Consider the following 25,227-nt stretch of genomic DNA (forward strand, 5'->3'; position numbering starts at 1 on the left):
TTCGGATACGGTCCTGTAGGAGCGTTCGGGTTGAAGTCTGGGAAACTGGCGCGTTCTGATAAGAACCTTGATATGGTGGCCGGGCTGGCTCCCGTAACTCGTGCCTGGCACTTGATCTTGATTGTTAGCGTAGGGCTGCAGTGAGTTCCCTGAATAGGGGGTGTCATTTGAAGGTGGATTATAGTTAGGTGGGTATTGTTGGGGGTTATTGAACTCGGATGGAGGATTCCCTCTGTAATCCTGGGGAGGCTGGTTGTTGGGGTACTGAGGATTGTGTAGTACCCTGAATTGCCGTAATAGTTGCTGTTGCCCCAATAGTTTTGATTGTAGTTTTGGTTGCACTCTGGATTGTTTTGAGGGTACTGGTTGGTAGTTACTGTCATAAGGAGGTTGCTGAGGGTAGTAATTCCGGGTAATTTTGGTATAACTCTGGTTCGGCGGGTAGTAGCCAGGCCCTTGGTTCTGGTAATTGTAGGGGGGATACTGTCCACCAGGTTGGTCGGGTCTGTAATTTTGAGGGGGTCCATAAGGTCCATTGGGAGGGTAGGGAGCATTGCCATAGGGCATATCAGGCCGCGGCATCATAGAGCCTGTTGATGTGTTTGGAGGAATGGTCGCGGCTGGCTTTTTCGTGCACCCTGTGAATAAAGTGTTTAGTTACGACTGGAAATATTAAATTAGTATTGTTTGTTTGTCAGCAACTCTAATCGATTACATTACGTACGTAAAAGTTTGAAGAGAGCAAGAGAGAAGCTCGTAGCTTAATGTAAATAAAATTTAAGTTTACGTTTAATTCATTGCATTATTATTTACCCTAGTTTTGGCAGCTCTTCTCGGCTGGTTCTTGCTGTTCCGCGCTCGACCCGCCTTTGTCACTCCTCCTAATTCTTCGAGGTCTAAATCGTCTTCGATTGCAGCATTAACTTCACTCCGCTTCCGCAAAAAGTTGTACAAAACGTCGGGGTGATTCCATATCTGTAAAAAAAGTTATCTTTAGCTTTCCTATTAATTAAAGCTTTTGTTGAACCTAGCAAGATTAGATCAAGTTGCCGCAACAAATTTTGTTCACTATCTCGTCATTTTCAAAACAAAATAGAAGTGGTAAGACGTGCTAGCCAATTTGAAGCATCTCAAAAACCAATAATATACTCAGCGGCACAAAATTTGGCCCACTCTATATACGAAATTACCTATTTTAGCATACATTTGAGGCCCAAATTTTTTGCCGCTCAGTATAGTTGGAATTTTCAAATAAATAAACTGCATAACAGTACTCTTTGAATTTGATAGAGCTTTTCTTTTACCAAGTCAAACTTGGTAGCGATGTTCATATCGATTTTTCTAATATGGCTTGTTTAAATACTATGTGTTATATGCTCTGCAGACTACAACTCTGCCTGTGCTCGTCTCGCGGCGCCGGTCTCAAGCCCGGATAAAAGATGAGGGTTTAGTGATCGGTGTGCTAAATCAGTTTTCTCAGCCGATTTCCACAAAGAGAGAGAGAGAGAAAGAACTACATACAACTTACCTTGCAGCAAATAGCGAAAGCTTTCAAGGGATTCGGCACGGACGTTGAGCGAACGACTTCATTCATGAACCTGTCGTATAGTTTCCGCTGCAACGGGGTCATGCGCACTAAAAGCACGTATTCTTCCTTTGCGGAAGTTGACTGTAATACTGCATGAGATCGCCTGTAAATGGAAACACAGATTACACCGCAGATCACACTACGTACTGACTCGATCAGTGACGAGCGCGGTAGTATCCTGATTCCCGCCAGATTGCATAAATGTTTTTACATAACGACAGGGCTGAAAAATATGGCTAAGATTGTGTATGACACTTCCCCCTCCCCCCCCCCTTCTTCTATCAGTCATTTCGACTTTCCAGGTTGCTTAACGAAAATATTCAACGGGAACCCGGAGAAAAAGTCAATGGCGTAGGAAGGTCCTCCTCGGGAGGAGGAGATTTAATAAATAATGTTTTTACCTTTGCACGAAACCGACAAGTAGGGAATGCAACACATGGGCGCGGTATCTCATAAGCCGGATGTCCTGCGGCGTAGAATCGATACACTGGCCGTTCTGTATGGGCCGCTCGAACATGTTGCAGAACTCTGTCTTGCTGCCCAGGTAGTTCGGTCGCACGAAGTCTACCATGCACCAGTATTCCAGCAGGTTGTTTTGGAGGGGATAACCTGTGGAGTAAATGTTTATAAACGGATTTCATACGCTACGGTTAAGTGAACCCTGGTACGCCAAAAGCAAGATATGGCTATCTTGGCACCATTTTCCAGTTTCCAGTGCAAAATAAAATTTTGATGCGCTTTTTGAAAAGCGCGGAAGCGATGTAGACAATCTCGCTCGATCTTGATCAAGGGCTAGAGCCGGCGTTGGAATTCATACCCTAATATGGTCAGCATCAAAAGAAGCTGCGTACTTTTGTACTTTGTCGTTTTACAGCAACGTACTTACTACCATACAAATTTGGCAAATGTGCTAATACGACAAAGTAAAAAAGTGATCCGCTACTTTTGATGCTGACTGTACCATCCGTCAAAGTAACGCCTATATAATATAATTCAATAATTATATCAACAGAATCTTACCAGTAAGAACGACTCGACGCTTGGTCCTCATTTGCTTCAAAGCGTATGATATGTTCGAATGAGAGTTTTTGATTCTATGTCCTTCGTCACATATCACCAAATCGGGTCCGGGCCGAACTAGGGCTTCGTACATCTCTGAAAATCAAAGCAAAACCATTAGTGACGTCTCAATCTAAAACAAATTCGGTTTGCAGATCAAGCTTAGTGGCGTACCAATGAAAAATGCCTACATTCAGCTCAGCAATGAACTGACAGGTCGATGATGATGATGATAGTTTCAATCACAACAATAAACAAAACAAAAGTGCCACAAATTTAGACTACATTTTCTAAAGAAACCATATTTTTTTTATATATATAAACTAGCTAGAAAGGGTTTCCCATACTTTTTCAGTTTGCAACACACTAAGACTTATATTTGTGACGGCGGCCTTGCAGCAAGGAAGCCTAGCTAGTTAAAAAAGAGCACCATAGCTAACAGCTACGAGGCGCCATAACAACTCTATTACCACCAGACCGCCTAAAAAGAAGCGCGACGCGACGCCCTAGGTGTACCCAAGCTACGAACAAATAATACCAGGAAGCGTAACTGAGTTACAAAGATGGAAACTGTGTCCTAACTGTGTCCTGCGCTAAGGTACGCATGCGCGTCATTTAATTTTGACTGACATTTGTTTTGCAATTTAGTGAGCTCACGTCAAATTTTCATATTTTTTATTGTAAACAGAACTAATACTACTAAACTAAACTAAACTATACTATTGTAACTTATCATGCCAACGTGTGTTATAAAGTGGTGCAGGAGCAATGCAAAATTAAAATGTCCAGGGATCACTTTCTACTCGTAAGTAGTCGCAAAATTATATTTATATTCTAAAATGTTCAAATACATTATCAGTTGAAGATGGTCTGTATTATGCAAAATCAAGTCTGTGGTCTATGGTTCACATAATGTTAATGACAGTTTCCTCACCCTCTTCAAACTTTCTTCTTCCCTGTAGCGCCCAAGCAAAAGGTACAAAGAGTTTTTATTTTTCTGACAGCTAAACTCAAATAAACTGGTAAATTTCAAATAATGGTGATTATTGAAAGTTTTTCATTGATTTTTGTTATAATTTTTTTTTCATGATTTTTAGTGTGAATAAAAGATTGATTTTTACGATGCAGAGACGTTCATTATTGAAGAGTCCTGGTGCTTCACCACCCGTTCTATTTCATCATATGCATTACGAGGTGTCGGCACGAATATGAACTCTATGTCTGTATCTTAACGTGTCGTAACGTAGGATAGCCTGGGTTCGCAGTTATGTCAATTCTCATGTCCGACAAAGTCTCATGGATGATAATAAAGAGATATAGTGATGTACAATTATGCTCAAGCATATTACTTTAACTTTAAGATATCTGTGTAACGCTACTAGCACCACAAATGCACCCGAGAGCCACATGATCCTCTCATTAGACGGGTACACCTGTTGCCATGAGCCAGACACAGACCGGGGCCCGAGGGCCCCGTGTTTCCTCCGCCTTCCCCAAAGAACCCCCTTACCTCCATAGAAATGCAATGTTCTTTTCATCTATATCTCAATATTACTACGAGTATTCTATTCAATATTTCAATTATTATTATTATTTCAATTTCTACTCGTTACTCAGTTGTTACACTTTACAAACACTCACCAAGTTAGGGGGGAACTTAACCATCTGCTTCGCACAAACCAATACATACCAAGTTTGGGGATACTTAACCATCTGCCTCGCACAAACCAACACTTGATTCTAATAATTATAAACCATTTTTCCTTTCATTACAACCGTTCGTGTCTCACCTTCAATCCTCACCCGTCCAATTCTATTTTTAGACTCCTGCGTCACACCTTAGTGTTACCAGTTATTAAAGTTGCGTTCAGAAATCGTTTAAGGAACTCACCAATAATTCTTAATCGCGATTATTCGCGACACGACGAGCATAAATTGCTTAGCAAATGTGTTAAAATAATTTTCTCAAAAATGTCCGTAAAAGTTGACATTATTCTTTACATATCAGAAGGTGAAGTGCATAGTTTAAGGCCAGCGAAAAATTAAAAAGTTAAAAAGATTGCAGGCACGCTAGCTCGACAATAATGAATTAGCGCGCCTGCAATCAGTTTTTTTTAAAGTTAAAAAGGCCATGGAAATGTTGGCACAAGTCGTATACAGCCAAGTCCGCTATCAGATAATGGCCGGTATCAGATATTTTGTTGGAACTCCGGACTTTTTCTATTGGGTCTGGAATAGCTTGTGGTGTTTTCGGTGGAAAAATACACCTGCAGTTTATTTTTAATGAAAAAAGGCGGGAAAGCATAAGAAAAAATATTGGAAATAAAATTAAATTTATATATATTTTTGAGAAAAAGTTTATTTATTCTTTCAGAGATTATTCACCATTTTTAGAAAAACTTTTATTAGTCTCGGCTGGAATAGCAATTGCTGGCTTCGTATTAGTTAAACGGACTCGCAAGCTCGTCCGTTTAATACTCATACTCAGCCAGCAATTGCCTACTTCCAGGCCACGACAATAATCTACTATTAAATTAAACCCGTGAAATACTTGTTATTGAGTAGTACCTAACTCCGTTGGTCAACTGTGGTCTTCACTTGTCTTTATCATTAGTTTCACTTCACCAAATGATGATGTGACTACTACTTAAATATATCGAAAATACCATAAGTCATACTTGTTAGAGACAAAATGCTGCACTTCGTGAAGAAAGCAAGCCGCTTTGCACAGTGATAGTACAGACTAAACTGAGTGATTTGACTCGCAGCAACGGAAGTTTCACCCCTTAGGAACAGAGATGGGCGCCACTTCTTTAAAAAATATTTCAAAAATTTATACAAGCTAAAGTAATAAACCGATTTCTATGTTTAATATCTCAAATTAAAGCTCATAACATTCAGTATTTACAAAAAAATATAAAAAAATATTTACTGAAAAATTTTGGCAAAAAACACCATCTCAAGTTTTTTTTTCTTACCTGATTGGTAGTTTTATTTGATTGCTTTAAAAAAACTGTATGCAACATGAATGGTTTAAATGCACATACATATTTGACGTAATAAGTATTTTAAAAAAAAAAATAGACACCGATACCTATCATATTTCACGAAATATGAAAGTTTTAATGTGAGCACAAATTTCTTTAAAAAAATTCAATAAATTCTACAAGCTAAACTAATAAAGCGATTTAAATGTTTAATATCCAAATTAAAGTTAATAAAATTCATTATGTAGAAAATATTAAAAAAATATTTACTGGAAACTTTTGGCAAAAAACGCCATCTTAAGTTTTTATTCTTACCTGATTGGTAGTTTTTACTTGATTGCTTAAAAACATTGTACGTACGTTGTATGCAACATGAATGGTTTAATGCATACTTATATATATTTCTGAGTAAATAACAAGTATTATAAAAAAAAACCCGACACCGATACCCTTCATACTTCACGAAATATTTAAGTTTAATTGTGCACGCTTTTCTTACAATAAATTTTCAACGAAATCTTCAAGTGAAACTAGTACTCTGATTATAATGTTTAAGTTAAAGAAAGAAGAACAAATACCTAATTTAGTAAAAAAAAGTTTTTTCCTGGTGTTACGAAAAAATATAATTACTTTAAAATTAGTAATTATTAAGGACAATAAATAAAACTATACCGTTTCCGGCATAGTTGGTTCTGAGATGTGGAAATCAGTGGTCAGCATACAAAATAACCCTGCATTGAATATTATATTAACTTACTTTGATTTGTACAGCACCTTGCAGGATTTACACTGGACAGTGCATAGTAAGCTGACCCGACGACACCCACAACGCATGGTATCGCAGCCAGATTTGCAGCCACAATGGTCCAAGAGGCTTATTGCGACCAAATCGCGGTAACTGCCGACATTCTGGAGTCCTTCTCTTTTGCCTTAGTCATCCCCAAGAAGATGGACATGGTATGGACATGCTCTCTATAAACATACACTGCGTGCAGCTTACCAAGCGGGCCAAATATGGAGAAACGCTCTGAACCAGAAGTTTCCGTACCATGTCCATCTTCTTGGGATGGACTAAGGCAAAAGAGAGTTGGCAAAAGAAAGTAAGCCTCTTGGACCATTAAGTATTGTGGCTGGAAATCTGGCTGCGATACCATGCGTTGTGGGTGTCGTCGGGTCAGCTTACCATGCACTGCCCAGTGTAAATCCTGCAAAGGTGGCTGTACAAATCAAAAGTAAGTTAATATAATATTCAATGCAGGGTTATTTTGTATGCTGACCACTGATTTCCACAGGTAGGCACAAATTTTAGATCTAATGGTAATCAACTAGGCAAAAAATAATTCAACAGTAATTACAGCAACACAGTCCGTGTCTAAAAGATCTGTGATTTTGTAGTATTGGAATAGCACAAGATACTTCAAACGACTTTTCCTTTTCAGTTCTACATCTGCCGATGAACCCGAAGAGGACTTATAGGTTTAATTTAAATATTTGATAAACATTGATGTTCATAGTCTTTTATTTCAAATGTGACATATCTATAAGCTGTAGCCCTACCTATCAGATAAAAAGCTATTTTTTAAATAAATTCGCCAACTACTAAGCAATATATTTACATCTCAGAACCAACTATGCCGGAAACGGTATAGTTTTTATTTTTTGTCTTAATAATTACTAATTTTAAGTAATTATATTTTTTTCGTACACCAGAAAAAACTTTTTTTTAATAAATTAGGTAATTTCGTTCTTCTTTTCATTTAACATTAAACATTATAATCAGAGTACTAGTTTCACTTGAAGATTTCGTTGAAATTTATTTGTAAGAAAAGCGTGCACAATTAAACAAATATTTCGTGAAGTATGAAGGGTATCGGTGTCGGGTTTTTTTTAAAATACTTGTTATTTACTCAGAAATATATATAAGTATGCATTAAAACCATTCATTTTGCATACAACATACAATGTTTTTAAGCAATCAAGTAAAAACTACCAATCAGGTAAGAAATAAAAACTTAAGATGGCGTTTTTTGCCAAAAGTTTTCAGTAAATATTTTTTTCTACATAATGAATTTTATGAGCTTTAATTTGGGATATTAAACATTTAAATCGGTTTATTAGTTTAGCTTGTAGAATTTATTGAATTTTTTAAAGAAATTTTGTGCTCACATTTAAACTTTCATATTTCGTGAAATATGATAGGTATCGGTTTAGAATTTTTTCTTTAAATACTTATTATGTACTCAGTAATATGTATATGCATTAAACCATTCAGGTTGCATACAGTTTTTTTAAGCAATCAAATAAAAACTACCAATCAGGTAAGAAAAAAAACTTGAGATGGTCTTTTTGCCAAAAGTTTTCCGTAAATATTTTTTTATTTTTTTGTAAATAATGAATGTTATGAGCTTTAATTTGAGATATTAAACATTGAAATCGGTCTATTACTTTAGCTTGTAGAATTTTTTGAAATATTTTTTAAAGAAATTTGTGCTCACATTTAAACTTTCATATTTCGTTAAATATGATAGGTATCGGTGTCGGATTTTTTTAAATACTCGTTATGTACTCAGTAATATGTACATGCATTAAACCATTCATGTTGCATACAGTTTTTTTAAGCAATCAAGTAAAAACTACAAATCAGGTAAGAAAAAAAAACTTAAGATGGCGTTTTTGACAAAAGTTTTTTGTAAATATTTTTTTGTATTTTTTATAAGTAACGTATATAATAGGCTCTCATTTGAGATATTAAACATTGAAATCGGTTTATTACTTTAGCTTGTAGAATTTTTTGAAATATTTTTTAAAGAAGTGGCGCCATCTCTGTTCCTAAGGGGTGAAACTTCCGCTGCTGCGAGTCAAATCACTCAGTTTAGTCTGTACTATCACTGTGCAAAGCGGCTTGCTTTCTTTACGAAGTGCAGCATCCGGCCAAAAAATGGCCTTAACAAGTATGACTATCTTGGGTGTTTACTATGTATTTAAGTATGTATCTATCTATATAATTATATTTATCCGTTGCTTAGTACCCATAACACAAGCTTTGCTAAGCTTACTTTTGGGACTAGGGTCAATTTGTGTGAATTGTTCTCGTGATATTTTATTTATATTTTTATTTTTTTTATTTTTATTTTTTTCACATACCTAGATCATAGTGAAATGATTATTAAAAGGAATAACAACACCTATCCTACTTTGTGTCCGAATATTATTCTCAAGGGATCGGCATAAAGCGCCAAATGTGCAATGCTTTTATGTAAGGTTAATAATAAACTCTACGATGTTAATTCTTGAAATTCCTTCCGGAATTTTTGCGAGATTCCGGATTTTCAGTACTCGACTGCGAGTGTGACTATGCTCCCAAAAATAAAATAGTTATGTATGTTAGTCAGTAAGGTATTTATTGCAGGGGAAAGTTGCCCGAAATAAATTAATTTATTATTATTATGTTCTTTATTTTTTCATTCTTAGGATTAGGTTTTTATAATAGTTATAAAAGTAAAATACAGAAAGGTATATACAAATTAAAAATATTATAAAAACCTAACCTAGTTTGCCGCCGGTAACGGGGCAGGGCCCAAGCTACCGGTGGTCAGGGCCTCAGAGTGAGGAACCTCCGGACGATGCGTGCCGTGTCCAGAAGTACCGCCTTCTGTATCTGGCCCTTGATCCAGCCACCTAGCGAGAGTCTCTTGAGATGTTGGTCGAGACTCTTCGCTATTAGGCCGTTTGCCGAAACGACTATCGGGACAATGATCGTCGAGTCAACATCCCACATAGCAGTCACTATGAAAATCGAGTGTAACATAACATTTTTAACTAAAATTTGTTAAAGTTTGTTGTTGTTGTGGTTATCAATGATTTTTCCCCATTAACCATCTTTATTTAGTGTCAAAGCGCTATGTGTTATTACTTATTTTAATTATTGGGTCAATAAGTACTTTATCATATGCATGGGTTATTTTGTCTTTATTCCTTACTGTTTAATTTTGACATGAGTTTAAATCCTTAAGTGCGCCAACTTGACCCGAACGACTCTACTTAAGATCAATCAATAGTTACTAAGACGACAATTAAACAGATTTAAATTACAAATTTCGTACTAGATGACACTAGTTAGTATAAAATGATGAGATTTACTCCGAAAGTACAACGTAAATTGATCCTTAGAGCTATAAGAAGTACTGTTTCTGTATTAAATGCAATTGCAAGTACATGCCAACCCACGTAGAATAATCCTTGAATTAGTAAGAAGCAATTTAAAGCTATAATTATAGTTTATTACTAGTTGTTGTCCGCGACTCCGTCCAAGTAGAAATATGCAAAATAGTTTAAATACGTCCTATTCTCAGACCTACCGACCGAATATATACAAAAAAAACATCGTACAATTCATTTTATTCTTTCTCCTTTTATGCAATCATTTCTTCATGTAGCTGTGTGTGTAATCAATCACTTCAACTCTCGTAGCACTACCTATACCAGATCGCCGATCCATTTTGTTGGGGGCCTTTCCCACGCTACATCTTTTGCTACATATTTTTGTTATACTGATAGATATGGAAATACTAGGAATAATACCAGGAATCAGATCAAACACATTTCTTAGGAACGCTGTTTATTCAATGACAATCTGTCATAGACAATCAGAACACATCAGCTCCTTCACCCTTAGTTGGGGAACCTAAAATAAAGACATATAACAAAATTAAACAATGAATTATTATCAAACATAAATAACAGCTAGGTATCAAAAGTAGGACCATCATAATTTGTAATTGACATTTCTTTTCGGTCTTAGGACTCTGTCACAGGGAACCTCAACAGGCGCAACTGTCGATTGTTCTGCTGACTCTACCTGTTGTGCTACTGGCTCTACTGACTCTACCTGCTCCACCCCCTCAACCGCATCTTGCCAGTCATCTCCTAACCCTTCGTCATCCACCAGTTGAAAAGGTGTCGACAAGACAGACTGCGAGGATGCCTGTGATCTTAGCGCACGACGCTCCGTGCCACGCACATCAGAAACGTCGTCGTTAGATACGTAACGCATCAGCTGGTCAATATGTCGTTTACAAATAACATTATCTTCTTCTAATTGTATTAAAAACATCCGATTCCCAATATTTTTAGTAATAGTCCCCTTTTTCCAAATTGGTTTTCTATCCACATAGCACCTACACCAAACTAGCTCGCCTATGTTGAATAACCTTTTCGCTTCAGTTACAAGGTTGGGCACCTCATGCTTCGACGGCACTAACAAGTCTAGCCTACCACGCAAATCACGCCCCATCATTAACTTAGCCGGGAAGCTCCCGTGGCGCAATGAGTAGTATTACGGTAGTCAAATAAATATTCCTGAAGCTTCTCATTAATTTTGTATTTACAAGAATAAGAGCTTAAAATTGCCTTCAACATTCTCTTACACGTACGGACGCTGTTCTCTGCCTGCCCGTTACTGCATGGATGATAGATCGGAGACGTCAGGTACGCGATGCCATTAGTTTTGCAAAACTCGAGAAATTCATTGGACGCGATTTTTGCATCATTGTCGGATACAATAGTTTCGGGAAGGCCGAATCGAGAGAATAAAAATTTGAGCTTTAATATAAGCTGCTTCGTCGTTGTTCCACAACACATATCGAAACACTCTAGCCATTTGCTGAAAGCGTCGACCACCACAAGGTATGTATTCTGAGACACCGACATGTAGTCCAGATGTATACGCACCCAAGGCGCGGGGGCCGCGGCCAGGGCTGCGGCGGCGCGCGCGGCGGCGCCGGGCGCAGCGTCGCGCACACGCGGCACGCGCCCACCGTCTGCTCGATGTCGCGGTCGACGCCCGGCCACCACACCCGTGATCGTGCAACACTCTTTGTTCGGACTATGCCCTGATGAGTTCGATGTAACTCCTGCAGTATGTCCTTCCTGTGCACTGTGGGAATCACGACCCTGTGACCTCGTAGAAGACAACCATCTTCTACCTCCAGGTCTGTTTTACACTGGAAATAAGGTAAAACATTTTTACATACTATTTTTCGCGGCCAACCATGGTTGACATATTTGATTACGGTTCTAAGAACACCGTCGCTCGCAGTCGCTTGTCGTATGTCTCTGTATGTAACGGGTAGTCCTTCCAACTGGAGCGAATTTAAAGCCGGAGCCCAATGTTCAACATCTTCGTGATGTTCCGACTCACGCTGATCCAACGGATTCCTTGAAAAGAAATCTGCGACTGGATTTTCTTTGCCCGAAGTATACTGTATTTTAAAATTATATGCAGAAAGAAAAACTGCATATCTAACCAACCGCGATGCAGTCGTAACAGAAATACCGCCCTTTTTACCAAATATTGCCAACAACGGTTTATGATCGGTTTTTAAAATAAAAGGATCACGTCGGCCATACAAATATTGGTGGAAGCGTTTAACACCGAAGACAATAGCCGTGGCTTCCTTTTGTAATTGGCTATAATTACGTTCGCTCTGCAACAGTGACCGGGAACCGAAAGCCAGCGGACGCTCTCGCCCAGCGGCGTCAACGGTGGCCAGCACGGCGCCCAGGCCGGCCGGCCCGCGTCCACGGTCAGCACCAGCTGCGCCGCCGGGTCGAAGTGCGCGAGCACGCGCGAGCTGCTGAGCTCGCGTTTCATTCCATCGAAGGCCGCCTGCTGCCGTTCCGTCCACTCCCACCGCGCACCCTCACGCAATAGCTCGTGGAGTGGAGCTAGGATAGACGACGCGTTGGGAACAAAATTGCGATAGTAATTTGCCATACCCAAGAAGCGTTTTAAATCAGTTATGTTAGTGGGCTTGAGTACTTTGACAATGGCCTCTACCTTTTTTGGAGACTTTTGCAAACCGTCCTTGCTAATAATGTGACCCAAATAAGTTACACTATCCTGAAAAAAGGAACATTTGCTTTGTTCTAATCTGAGACCAGATTCTTGAAATCGTTGGAATACTTTTTCCAACCGCTCCAAATGTAAGGCTTTAGTCGGACCTGTCACACAAACGTCATCTAGGAAAACTGTTACACCATCTATTCCCGCCAAAAGGTTTTCAATAGTGCGCTGAAAAATCGCCGGGGCGCACGCTAAGCCGAAAACTAACCTCTTATATTTGAATAACCCTTTGGTGGTATTGATGGTGGTAAGTTTTTGCGATTCCTCTGAAAGCCTTAACTGATTATACGCCTGACTACAGTCTAGCTTGGAGTATTGCTGACCATTGCTCAGCTTAGCAAAAATCTCTTTTATCCTTGGTAGAGAATATTTGTCAACGTAAATATCATTATTTAATGTAACCGAGTAATCCGCACAAACTCTGATACTACCATTGGACTTGGGCACCGGAACAATCGGAGTTGCATAATCCGAGTGGTTCACGGGCTCCAGTATGCCGACCTCAACCAACCTCTCGAGCTCGGCCTCCACCTTGTCCTTGATCGCAAACGGTAATGGACGCGCTTTGCAAAACTTGGGCGTCGCACCTTCCTTCAACTGTAAAGTAACGTCAGCACGCGTATAGCAACCTAATTCCTTACTAAACAATCCTTTGTATTTTTCAACCAAATTTCGCACTTCTAAGTTATCACCAGATGCCAAGTCAATTTTGTTATTTATCGAAGTTATACATAATTTGAATTTTGCCATAAAATCTCGCCCTAATAGCGGGGGTCCACCATGTTCGACCACAAAAAACTTAGGCTTAATTTTATGGCCATTGTAAAAGCACATACGAATGTTACATTTAAATAATTGCTTGTGAGCAAAATGTGACAAATACAATTCCTTTGAAATAACATTGGTACTAGATCCAGAGTCGATTTCCATTTTCAGTTTTGTACTACAATTTACCACGATTGTTACGAAATAAGGTTCGCTGTCTACACACCTCAAATTAAACAGCTGACACTCCTTACATTCCCGGCAGTCTACTGCCACAGGCGCCTCGTCCGAACTCGAATCCGTTTCCAAGTTGATATTCTTGACCGGTTTTTCCTTTGAACCGCACATTTTCTTCAGGTGGCCTTTTTCTTTGCACCTTTGGCAGCGGTAATTCTTGTAGCGGCACCTCTCAGCTGCATGACCCTTCATGCCGCACACTGCGCAACGATTCGGCGAAGTCTGTCTTCGTTGAGCCGCGCCGGCTCGATCTGCGCCGGACCACAACAGCGGTTCTTCCTTCATAGCAGCGGCGGGTGAAAAAGCTCTCGGCGCCGTAGCCCTCGCCTCCCGCGCGGTGACTGTTTGCTTCGCTATTTCTAGCGCTTTTGCAAACGTAAGCTTGCTGGCGTCTTGCTCGCAGAGTCGGTCTCGTACAGATCCAAGTTTGAGCCCGAGTACAAATCTGTCCCGATATACCTTATCCAGGCAGTCTCCGATGAACGTACTGCACGGCTAAGCCTCGCAATCGAGCTGCCCAATCCTCGACAGATTCTTCCTCTGCTTGCACTGCGTTATAAAAGTTACCTAAGTCCGCAAAGGTCGCCCGCGTTGGAGTCAGGTGTTTGTCCAGAAAGTCTACCAACTCATCAAAAGTCGAGGTTTCTACCTCCTTCGGATGACTTAGATTCCGTAATAATAAGTACGCATCATCCGATAAATGAGTGATCAAAACAGCACGCTTTTTTTCCTCGGCCTTAATGTCATTCAGGCTTAGAAACTGTTTTACCCGGTTTCGAAATATTTCCCACTCTTGACTTCTCGGGTCGAAACATGGTAGGGTTCCAATACTCATCGTCGCCAGTTGATAGATATGGAAATACTAGGAATAATACCAGGAATCAGATCAAACACATTTCTTAGGAACGCTGTTTATTCAATGACAATCTGTCATAGACAATCAGAACACATCATATACAATAAAGAGTATAAGCAAACAAACATTTCCCTGTTCCCGGTGACCATTCTAGAACATTTTTCTTAGGATGCTCTGCTAACACTCGATTTTCATAGATACATACAAAGTACGGGACCCTCGGTGCGCGAGTCTGACTCGCATTTGGCCGATTTTTTAACCAAATCTGAGCACTAGCCGACCGTTTGTCAACGTAATCGGATTTTTAACCGACTTCAAAAATAGGAGGAGGTTTTCAATTCGGTTGTATTTTTTTATGTTTGTTACCTCAGAACTCCGTCATTTATGAACCGATTTGAAAAAAAAAATTTGGATCGTCTAGGAATGCTTTATATTAGATCCCGTAAGCACCAAATCAGGATCTGATGATTGGATCCGAAGGAAATCGATGGAACTCTTCAAATATTGTAGGGACACCTATAGTAAATTGGATATATTTAGTAGCAACTCGTGCATTTGCTCTTGAAAATCATCATTTGGTGAAGTGGAACTGATGATGAAGACCACAGTTGACCATCGAAGTTAGTACTCAATTTCAATTACTTTACCACAGTTGCTAAGCAATTTATGCTCCTCGTAATGCATTGGTAAAATGGAACGGGCGGCGAAGCACCATGACTCCTCCATAATGAGCGTCTCTGCATCGTGAAAAGCAATCTTTCGTAAAAGGTGACGAGCAGTTGACATTAAACTATTGTATCTTAGATTATTTACACTAAAAGCGTGAAAAAATAATTTTATAACAAAAAAATTAACCGACTACAAAAAAAAACATGAAAATAATTTTCTACCAGTCTGAAGTCGGTGCCTCAGCCTCAGCAAGAGCCAGCAGGAGTGGACCTTTAGTCGTCTACCTCACCTACTTACATACTATACATTGGGCTCGTGCTGAGGCACTGACTTCAGACTGGTAGAAAATAATTTTCATGGTTTTTTGTAGTCGGTTAAATTTTTAGTTATATTTTTTTTAAACTTACAAAGGTTCATGGGTAATCCATGCAATTACATAACATACACAACCTTTGATTGAATAGCCGATTCAACCCGGCCAAGCAGGTTACTCTCACGAGCGCTGCGTCATACAAACGTGCAGATTTCGTCACGTTGGCGCCCCAGTTGCGTAAACAATGTTCGATCGTATGCAAATTTTATAAAACCAAAACAACTTAGAGATAGATTATCCGAAAAAATTAAGTAATATTTTTTTTAAGGATTTCGTATAAAAATACGGAATCTTCCAAGTTTAGGTATATTTTATACCTTAGGCTACTATTTACTCTTAAACTACTAATAATTCTCAAGCAAACTTAGCCGTTATAGTTTTCCTTGAAAGTTACTACCATACTTAGTTATTACTTACTACCATCCTGAATTTTTTCAAATTTTTTCCACCCACCGGTTTAGATTTTGGAGGGACGCTCGATTTTCATGAAAATTTGCACTTTAAAGTTGAATATTTCGCAAACAAATCACTCAAACGAAAAATCGTCTTAGCAAACCCCTAAAATGGTTTTAAAAGACCTATCCAACAATATTCCACACTATAGGGTTGGATGAGAAAAAAAACACCCCCCTTTACGTCTATGGAAGGTAACCTAAAAAAATTTTTTTTTGGATATATTATTGTACCATTTTGTCGGCATAGTTTACATATATATCTGTGCAAAATTACAACTTTCTGGCATTGATAGTCCCTGAGGAAAGCCGCGGACGGACAGACAGACAGAGAGACAGACATGGCGAAACTATAAGGGTTCCATTTTTGCCATTTTGGCTCCGGAACCCTAAAAATTGGTAGACCCCTTATTTGGCTGATGGTACAATTATTATTGCTAAGTGTCTCTGAGCGGTGGCCACAGCAGGGCTACTACGAAACTCGAAGTTCGTGTCGTGCGGTCCCTCTGACACTTATACTATTTAATACGAGAACGAGAGAGACCACACGAAACGAACTTCGAGTTTCGAGTTTCGTAGTAGCCCTGCAGGCTGCTAGACTTGTATCGATATAGTCTCAGATAACGCCCGGTTCACATTATTCCAGTAAAACCGTTCAAGAAGCATAACACTGCGGTGCTCGCTCGACCTTGTGTAACTCGTTTGGATTGACCCCGCAATGTATAGCTACTGTTACGATTTTATTGGAATAATGTGAACCGGACATAAGTGAGTAGGTAGACAGGTTTGTGGTAATTCCCTTTGCTTTATTTGTGAGAGAATTCGTGTGCAGGTTTGGCGTTCCTAGGGTTGCCAATTATACTGTTAAAAACAGTATTTTACTATTCTTCACTACATTATACTGTTTACTGTTGAACTAAAATAAAGTATATAAAATACTGTTTTCAGCATCAACATTGCCTAACACTAGCACACACTAAGTCAGTACCTGCAGCATATATAGTCATTTCATAAAAATGTACCTCCTTATCTATCTTATTTATCTTCATTTTAATTTTGATTCTGACGAGATTTTAAAAATGAAACTAAATTTATAACTTGTGCGAGAAGCACCTAAAAATTTGCCTTTAAAACATGAAAGGAAGAAAATACTGTTAATTTTTCTTAAATACTGTTTATTTCCCTTCTCAGACGTAAATATATGGCAACCCTAGGCGTTACGTGGCAGCCATGCCAGCAGGGCTACTACGAAACACGAAACTCGAAGGTCGTGTCGTGTGGTCCCTCTCGTTCTCGTATTAAATAGTATAAGTGTCAGAGGGACCGCACGACACGAACTTCGAGTTTCGTAGTAGCCCTGCAGGGGTTCCTGTGGTAAGGTTTGAAGGACATGTCGTGTCTCTTTCGGCTCGAGTCTTTGCTCTTTGCTCATTTATGTCGCGTGGTTGTTCATTGACCTAATATTATGTTCACATTATGCTGACGCTTTTTGGTGGTGATAGTTTAGTGTGTGTGATTTGTGTGTGTGTGTTTTACATAGTGTGAAAATGGAAGAGCTGCTTGAACACATTTGATGATATACGTTGCTATCGTAAGGTCGCTGCCGTCGCTGGTAAGCAGCCGCCGAGTCGCGTTGCTCCTAAGAGGAAGGGCTACGGATTAGCCCGAAACATGTCGAGCTAAACTCTGTTTAAGACGTGAGTTGTCCAGGTCAGTATAATTTAATATAAGCAAGTACTAATTTGTTTAAACAATGACCTACTACATTTTGTTATGGACCTCCGCAACCGGCGTATACAATTTTATGGCTTAGCCGGGAATCGATCCGCACACAACCCATGGGCCACGTGGCGGCGTATTGGGTAGGTTGGCACCCCTGGTGGTTTTTAACCCCGGACGCAAAAAGAGGGGTGTTATATATAAGTTTGACCGCTAAGTGTGTCTGTCTGTGGCACCGTAGCTCTTTAACGGTAGGACCGATTTGAAAGCGGTTTTTCATTTGAAATCTGGTTTTCTAGCAATGGTTCTTAGACATGTTTCATCAAAATTGGTTCACCCGTTTTTGTGATATTGAACTTTAAAGTGACAAAGTCGGGTTTTCCAAGTTTTAGTTGGTTAGGTTATATTGTATGTAAGTAGGGCCAAGGGCCCTCTTGTTCTGAGAGGAGGCCTGTGCCCAGCAGTGGGACGTATATAGGCTGGGATGATGATGATGATGATGAGGGCCATGGGAACTCTTCAGCCAACTGGCAAAGAGACTGGTCGACGCCACCGGAGACAAGAGGGCTGGCAGCTTCCTCGCTCAGCGTCTTGGCATCGCCATACAGCGAGGTAATGCTGCCAGCATTCTTGGAACCGTGCCACAGGGGCCTTTTTTAGATTTATATTAGTTTTAAATTATTATTATTAAGTTTTTATTGTTTAAATAATTTATTATGTAAATGGCATAATAGTACATTGTGTCTTAAGGGCGGTAAATAAGAAATTACGAACGAGAGTCTATTAGAAGCCCGAAGTCGAAGACTGAGGGCTTTAATGAGTCGATGTTCGTAATTCTAGTACCGCCCGTGCGACATACAATGTTTTTCATCACATTTGCGAGTAAAATTGTATATTTGTAAAAGAAAAACTAATATTTTTTCAAAAATTGCCGATACCGCTGGCTGCGCTCTTGGCAGCGTTCTGCCTGCAGCATGTGTATGGCGTGCGTGTGCAGCGCGCGCACGGAGCAGCAGCACACCATGCAGTAACAAACTCATTTACCGACCTTGGGCTTCATGACAGGAAAATTAGTACGGGCAATGACTCATTTACCGACCACGGGCTTCATGACAAGCACATTAAGGTCGAGGGTTTTATTTGGGGGGTTGCAACCAAGGTAGCCTGCATGTTACGACACTGTTTACGAGCAAGTGTGATGAAAAGTATATTTACACATTTGGTACAATTCAGAAGACAAATAAGTAGCTATTTTATTAATAAATATGTACTCGTACTATTACCAAAGATTATTAGGAAGCCGTGGTGGCCTAGTGGTTTGACCTATCGCCTCTCAAACAGAGGGTCGTGGGTTCAAACCCCGGCTCGCACCTCTGAGTTTTTCGAAATTCATGTGCGGAATTACATTTGAAATTTACCACGAGCTTTGCGGTGAAGGAAAACATCGTGAGGAAACCTGCACAAACCTGCGAAGAAATTCAATGGTGCGTGTGAAGTTCCCAATCCGCACTGGGCCCGCGTGGGAACTATAGCCCAAGCCCTCTTGTTCTGAGAGGAGGCCTGTGCCCAGCAGTGGGACGTATATAGGCTGGGATGATGATGACTATTACTAAAGCTGCGTGTACTGTCACGCGCAGCGAATGGTTTCGACGAATGGTCCACAAGCGTCGATCGCATTTAACCGGTTTCATAGTGGTAGTGGTATCATCGATTCGTTTTGTCGGTCGCGCTGCTGTTTAAAATACATATAGATACGTAACCTTACGTGATATATTTACTTCCATGAAGTTGCTGCTTGTTTAAGAGTCCGTACGCAATGAGAATCAACTCGCAATGCGAAAAAAATGCAGCCGCCGAGTCGCGTTGCTCCTAGAGGAAGGGCTACGGATTAGCCCGAAACATGTCAAGCTAAACTCGATTTAAGACGCGAGTTCTCCGGGTTAACTTTCATTTAATATGGGTGTCTTGCGGTAGTTTCATGTTCAAAATTTGCAAGGGATTAGTTTTTAACCCTCGACCCAAAAAGAGGATTAGAGGGGAGGATGTTAGAAGTTTGAGGCCAATATTTTACGCAGATAAAATATTATCGCGTCTGTGTAGTGTGTGACTTGCTTTATACTAGTCAAAGTCAAAGTCAAAATATCTTTATTCAATTTAGGCTACAACAAGCACTTATGAATGTCAAAAAAAAATCTACCACCGGTTCGGAAAAGCCTCTGCTGAGAAGAATCCGGCAAGAAACTCAACGAGGATGTATAGTATGAATCCGGTGGGATTGGCTGTGCTCACGTCTTCCGAATTTCTCTGTATTAGTAGAATTTATAAGTGTTAAGTCATCATCATCATGCCAGCCTATATACGTCCCACTGCTGGGCACAGGCCTCCTCTCAGAACAAGAGGGCTTGGGCCGTAGTTCCCACGCGGGCCCAGTGCGGATTGGGAACTTCACACGCACCATTGAATTTCTTCGCAGGTTTGTGCAGGTTTCCTCACGATGTTTTCCTTCACCGCAAAGCTCGTGGTAAATTTCAAATGTAATTCCGCACATGAATTTCGAAAAACTTAGAGGTGCGAGCCGGGGTTTGAACCCACGACCCTCTGCTTGAGAGGCGATAGGTCAAACCACTCGGCCACCACGGCCCCAAGCGGCGGCAAGTGTTAAGTAATAGGAAGTAAGTGTCATCGCGACACGATTGCCATGCTGATGTTGATTCGACGAATCACGACCACAAACCACAATAAAGACGCAGTGCAAAGTGAAAAGTAGAAAAGGTGTGAGGGAAACCGAGGATGGAATATTAAAGAACATTGGTAGGGTTATCACAATACCGAAATTTAAAAGACCGAATTTCACAAGACTTACAAACGGAAGTAGGTACGAATATTGAAACGCCAATGCTTATTTTACGGAAAGTTTTAAAACGAAAGTACCTACCTATTATTATTCAGAGCTATTATTTGTACCCATATTATCTTATGATGAAGGATAGGGGTATATGAAATGAAAGAAAAGAAAGAAAGATGGTTCTAATGTGCTGTGAGACGTCTAACTAAATACATTGGTATGAGTATAATTTTATTTTAAATGGATTTTAAGGTAATAAAATTAAATAAACACATAGTTCATTTTAAATTATAAACTATTACATTATAACCTAACGAAGAAAAAGGTGGAAAACCCCCGACGTTGTCACTTCGAAGTTCAATATCTCAAAAACGGCTAAACCGATTTTGATAAAACATTTCTATGAACCATCGCTAGAAAACTTGCTTTCAAATAAAAAAACCGCATTCAAATCGGTCTACCCGTTTAAGAGCTACGGTGCCACAAACAGACAGACAGACACACAGCCACACATAGCGGTCAAACCTATAACACCCCTCTTTTTGTGTCGGGGGTTAAGAATTAATAAATGTTTTAAGTTTTTAAGACAATGTTACCTAATCATGGCATAATAATGATTTCTAGACGTAGGTACCTGACTTGAAATTGGCAGTAATTTGTCACTTTAAGTAAATTTTTCATAGAAATATGCAATTTAACCTAAAATTTACTTAAAATACTAGAATAAAACAAAAAAAAGTTTTTTTATTCGATTGGATGGCAAACGAGCAAGTGGGTCTCCTGATGGTAAAAGATCACCACCGCCCATAAACATCTGCAACCACGGGTATCGCAGATGCGTTGCCAACCTAGAAGCCTAAGATGGCATACCTTAAGTGCCAGTAATTTCACCGGCTGTCTTACTCTCCACGCCGAAACACAACAGTACAAGCACTGCCTGCTGCTGAAATTGACTAAAGATAGAACAAAAGATGGCAAGTTCATGGAACAACCACTCGGCGCATAATAAAACCAGAGTTTCATTCATATATCTAGAAACCACCGTAATCAGACTATTAAAGTGTAAGGACAGCAACGGCGACAGTTGTTGGAATACAAATCGTCAATTTGGCGACTTTACGCTCTGACCTTACCGCTAATGATATGGGCTTACATTCAAAATATTTAACGACGCGACTGTATTTTTTGTTTAGTTTGCCAATCATAATGTTGGGAAAAAATTGTTATTGAAGATAAGGTTCCAAAACATTTAAACTAGGTACCTACTTGCTATTTGCGTTTATAATTGAATTGTGTGCTGCATTAATGTCAGTTTTAAAATTGGTTCCTTTGCATAATTTATAAAATCAAAATTACTAAGCACGATAAGTATTCCTGAAGAAAAAACTCCAAAAATTTAAATTGTTTGTTAGGTAGGACAAACAGGTAAATTATTTTTATTTATCAAATGGAAATTTCCTTTTAAGTATGTGTGATCTCTTCAGATAAATGACTCATTGTTGATCTAATGACGATACGCAAAATTAACTTGTGGGCATTTCTGTCTAATGTTTACACGGAATTTTATAGCAAAATTGGATCCTCATATTCATATTCATATATATTTTTATTTATTTTTTTTTTATTTATATTCATATTAACTATAAAAACAAATACTATAATAACAAATATGATATGTGATTATATACTTAACAGTACCTTTTTTGACCAGGTTCGATCCCCGGTTATGTATTAGAGTTAAATAACCCTACCAACAAAAGTTGGAAAACCCCGACTTTGTCACTTCAAAGTTTAATATCTTAAAAACGGCTGGACCGATTTTGATGAAACTGCTAAGAACCATTGCTAGAAAACCTGCTTTCAAATACAAAAAACCGCATTCAAATTGGTTCTACGGTTAAAGAGCTACGGTGCCACAGACAGACACACATAGCGGTCCAACTTATAAAACCCCTATTTTTGCGTCGGGGGTTAAAAGTAATACTAATGATATTTTATTTTTTAAATCGACGCCATGGTTCGTTAGAACAGATTTTGCTATTATCTCTCATAGTTTCTGAGTTCTCCCTACTGACTCATTTAGATTGATCGCCCGATGATTGTTATTTATAGCTTTGTCTACTTAAGAGAAAGAAATATTAAAATTGGTCATTGGTCGGTCAGGACATGTTCCTTTGAATAAATTTTTAAATATGATGAAAGTAGTTCAATCCCCCATGTGCACGGATTGTAATAAGATTGAGGACTTAATACATCTTTTGGTGGAGTGTGTATTGACTAAGGATATCCGCGAGAGGTGGTTGAGTGATTTGGACCTGTTCAATGGTGCAGTGAATGTTATTTTGAGTTGTCCGGTATCGGAAGATGCGGTACGAATTTACAGGTTCATAAAGCACTCCTTTGCAGCCAGATAATCTGGACATCGCAATAGGAGTGTTTGATGAATGTGGCCATCGTGTCTTTCAATGAGGCTGGCATAGTCACACAGGTGCATTTAAGCCTCAAAAAAAAAAATAGAAAAAAAATTGGTCAGACTTAAAATTGGTCAGAGATGGGTGCTCAATGCTGAATAAAGAATATTTGTATTGTATTGTACCTATAGTTTTTTTCCTTTTTATTTAATTGATAGATATGGTTTTAATTGAAACAACAACCGAATCTTTTGTATTTTAGTAGTCGGTATACTTACCTGTTTGCAAAAACGTATTTTAACCCCCGACGAAAAAAAGGAGGTGTTATGAGTTCGTCTGTCAGTATGCGGCATAGTAGCTCTAAAAGGGATAGACTGATTTCCATGCGGTTTTTTATCATGAAAGCGATCCTTGCAGTGTTTTTTTCTTAGCAACGAGTACCTATGTATGATAAAAATCGATTCAGCTGGTTTTGATATATTATTAAACTTTGAAATACCGGGAGATTTTCAATTTTATAAGTTTGCTCGGCTATTTTGGTTAGTTTTAGTTTAATTTTAATTTTGGTATATATAGTTCTTTTTTTAAAATTTAAATCATTTAAAGTTATTGTTAGAAAGTTAAGTTTAAATCAAACTACAACAGATGAAGTTATATGTAGGTTAGTAAATATATATTATATTCGAAGGAAAATATAACCTCTTTCATATTTCAATTTCAATTATTTTTAATGTTTTTTGACCTCTAGGTTGGCAACGCATCTGCAATCCCCCTGGTGTTGCAGGTGTCTTTGGGCGGTGGTGATCTCTTATCATCAGGAGATTCACTTGCTCGTTTGCCATTCAGTCGAATATAAAAAAATGTAAAAAGGCAAACAAGGATAAAGTAGGGACTTTAAAATATCTATTTTTTCAAATATTTGAAATTTGAAACTGTTCGTACATAATTATTTTAAACGTTAAACAAAAAAAATCCGCTATGGCTTATAAGTCTACGTGTACCTACGTTTTATTTGATTAATTTATTTAAGTGTGTTCATTGAATCAATTCAAAACAAACTTCAAACCTACCGTGATGTTTCGAATATTACTCAGTGAAGTAGGATCCAAACAATCATATCTTTATTTAAAAAAAAACCTATATCTACAAACTAATCCGATTAGGTATACTTCTTGCGAGCAAACTTCAATGTTTAAATATAACTAAGTATTAATTTTAGACAACTTAATTGTAAACATCACGCAAAAAAACATAAATTATAAATCTATAATTGAATTATTAGCTAACTCATCAAAACAACAATTAAAAAACAAAATAATATTTAAAAAAAGATAATAAAAAACTTACACCAACTAGCCCCCTTAAAGAACCCTTTTGTCACAGATTATAATTCACAAAAACATTCACTTTTCTTAAAAAACACTGCAACACAAACGCGCGTATTCTCCGGTGCTAGTTACGTGCGTCTTTTGCGCAAGTCCGACTCGTACTGGTGGCTGCGTGCGCGCAGGTCGCACATTCAAAACAAGAAGGCAATTCACTTGGCAATGACCACTTATTTGATATCAAACGTCATGATTATTGAAAAAGAATCAATAATTAAGATCCCTAATGCCACAAATATTATAAATGTGGAAATGTGGAAATCTGTAAATAAATTTAGTTGTTACATCTTCTCGTCTAAACTGCAGCACCTACCTATTTAGATGAAATTCGGTATACAGATAGCTTCAGTCCCGGGGAAGGACATTAGGATAAGTAGCAAGGAAGTGAAATTTGTATCGAAAATCCAAACTGAAACAAAGATGCACAGAAAAACCAGAAAAAGAGACCAGCGCTGGGAATCGAACCCAGGTCCTCAGCATTCCGTGCTGTGTGCCATACCCACTACCACTGGACATAACACTGCAAGTGCTACTTTTTAAAGTGACACTTGCAGTGTTATGCTTCTCAGGTACCATCAGCCAAATAAGTGGTCTATCAATTTTTAAACAAGTTCCTATCTAATGAATATGTCGCTAAAGTCGAACTTTCAAGTTGACATACACGTCTATTGGCATTATTGTTTTATGACATGCAAACGATTATCAACTTTAGGGTGGTAGACCACATAGGTATTTGGCTGATGGTACAAGGTTTTATTCCTTCCTTGTTGTTTTTTGGCTTGGATATAAATAAACAAACAATTAAACATACTCAGAGTGGATGTCTAATTCCGATGTTATCGAGTAGGTATCTTCGACCACTTCCACGAATTTATAACCGACTTCAAAAAAGAAGGTTCTAAATTCGTCGGAATCTCTTTTAATATTTGTTGGTGTGTTTGGGTTTGTTTTGTTTTGTTGTTTTGCGTCTGTGAGCT

General features: G+C 38.8%; 2 protein-coding genes across 2 annotated transcripts in view; both read right to left on the bottom strand.

Annotated features, from left to right (window-relative positions):
- LOC141435848 (helicase ARIP4-like) overlaps positions 1 to 4,450 on the bottom strand; it is a 6,954-nt gene extending 2,504 nt beyond the window's left edge. The window contains exons 1-6 of the mRNA XM_074098672.1: positions 4,438 to 4,450; positions 2,609 to 2,743; positions 1,990 to 2,197; positions 1,529 to 1,691; positions 814 to 975; positions 67 to 393 (exon numbers count right to left, since the gene is read on the bottom strand). Of these exons, the coding sequence (XP_073954773.1) occupies positions 67 to 393; positions 814 to 975; positions 1,529 to 1,691; positions 1,990 to 2,197; positions 2,609 to 2,741 (993 nt within the window). The 5' untranslated portion in view covers positions 2,742 to 2,743; positions 4,438 to 4,450. The remainder of the gene's footprint in view (positions 1 to 66; positions 394 to 813; positions 976 to 1,528; positions 1,692 to 1,989; positions 2,198 to 2,608; positions 2,744 to 4,437) is intronic.
- LOC141435557 (uncharacterized) overlaps positions 1 to 24,343 on the bottom strand; it is a gene marked incomplete in the record, with an annotated part of 117,491 nt that extends 93,148 nt beyond the window's left edge. The window contains 1 exon segment of the mRNA XM_074098271.1: positions 24,213 to 24,343.
- Between the last annotated feature and the right edge of the window lie 884 nt (positions 24,344 to 25,227).

The sequence above is a fragment of the Choristoneura fumiferana genome, chromosome 15 (assembly GCF_025370935.1).
Source record: "Choristoneura fumiferana chromosome 15, NRCan_CFum_1, whole genome shotgun sequence".
Taxonomy (NCBI): Eukaryota; Metazoa; Arthropoda; class Insecta; order Lepidoptera; family Tortricidae; genus Choristoneura; species Choristoneura fumiferana.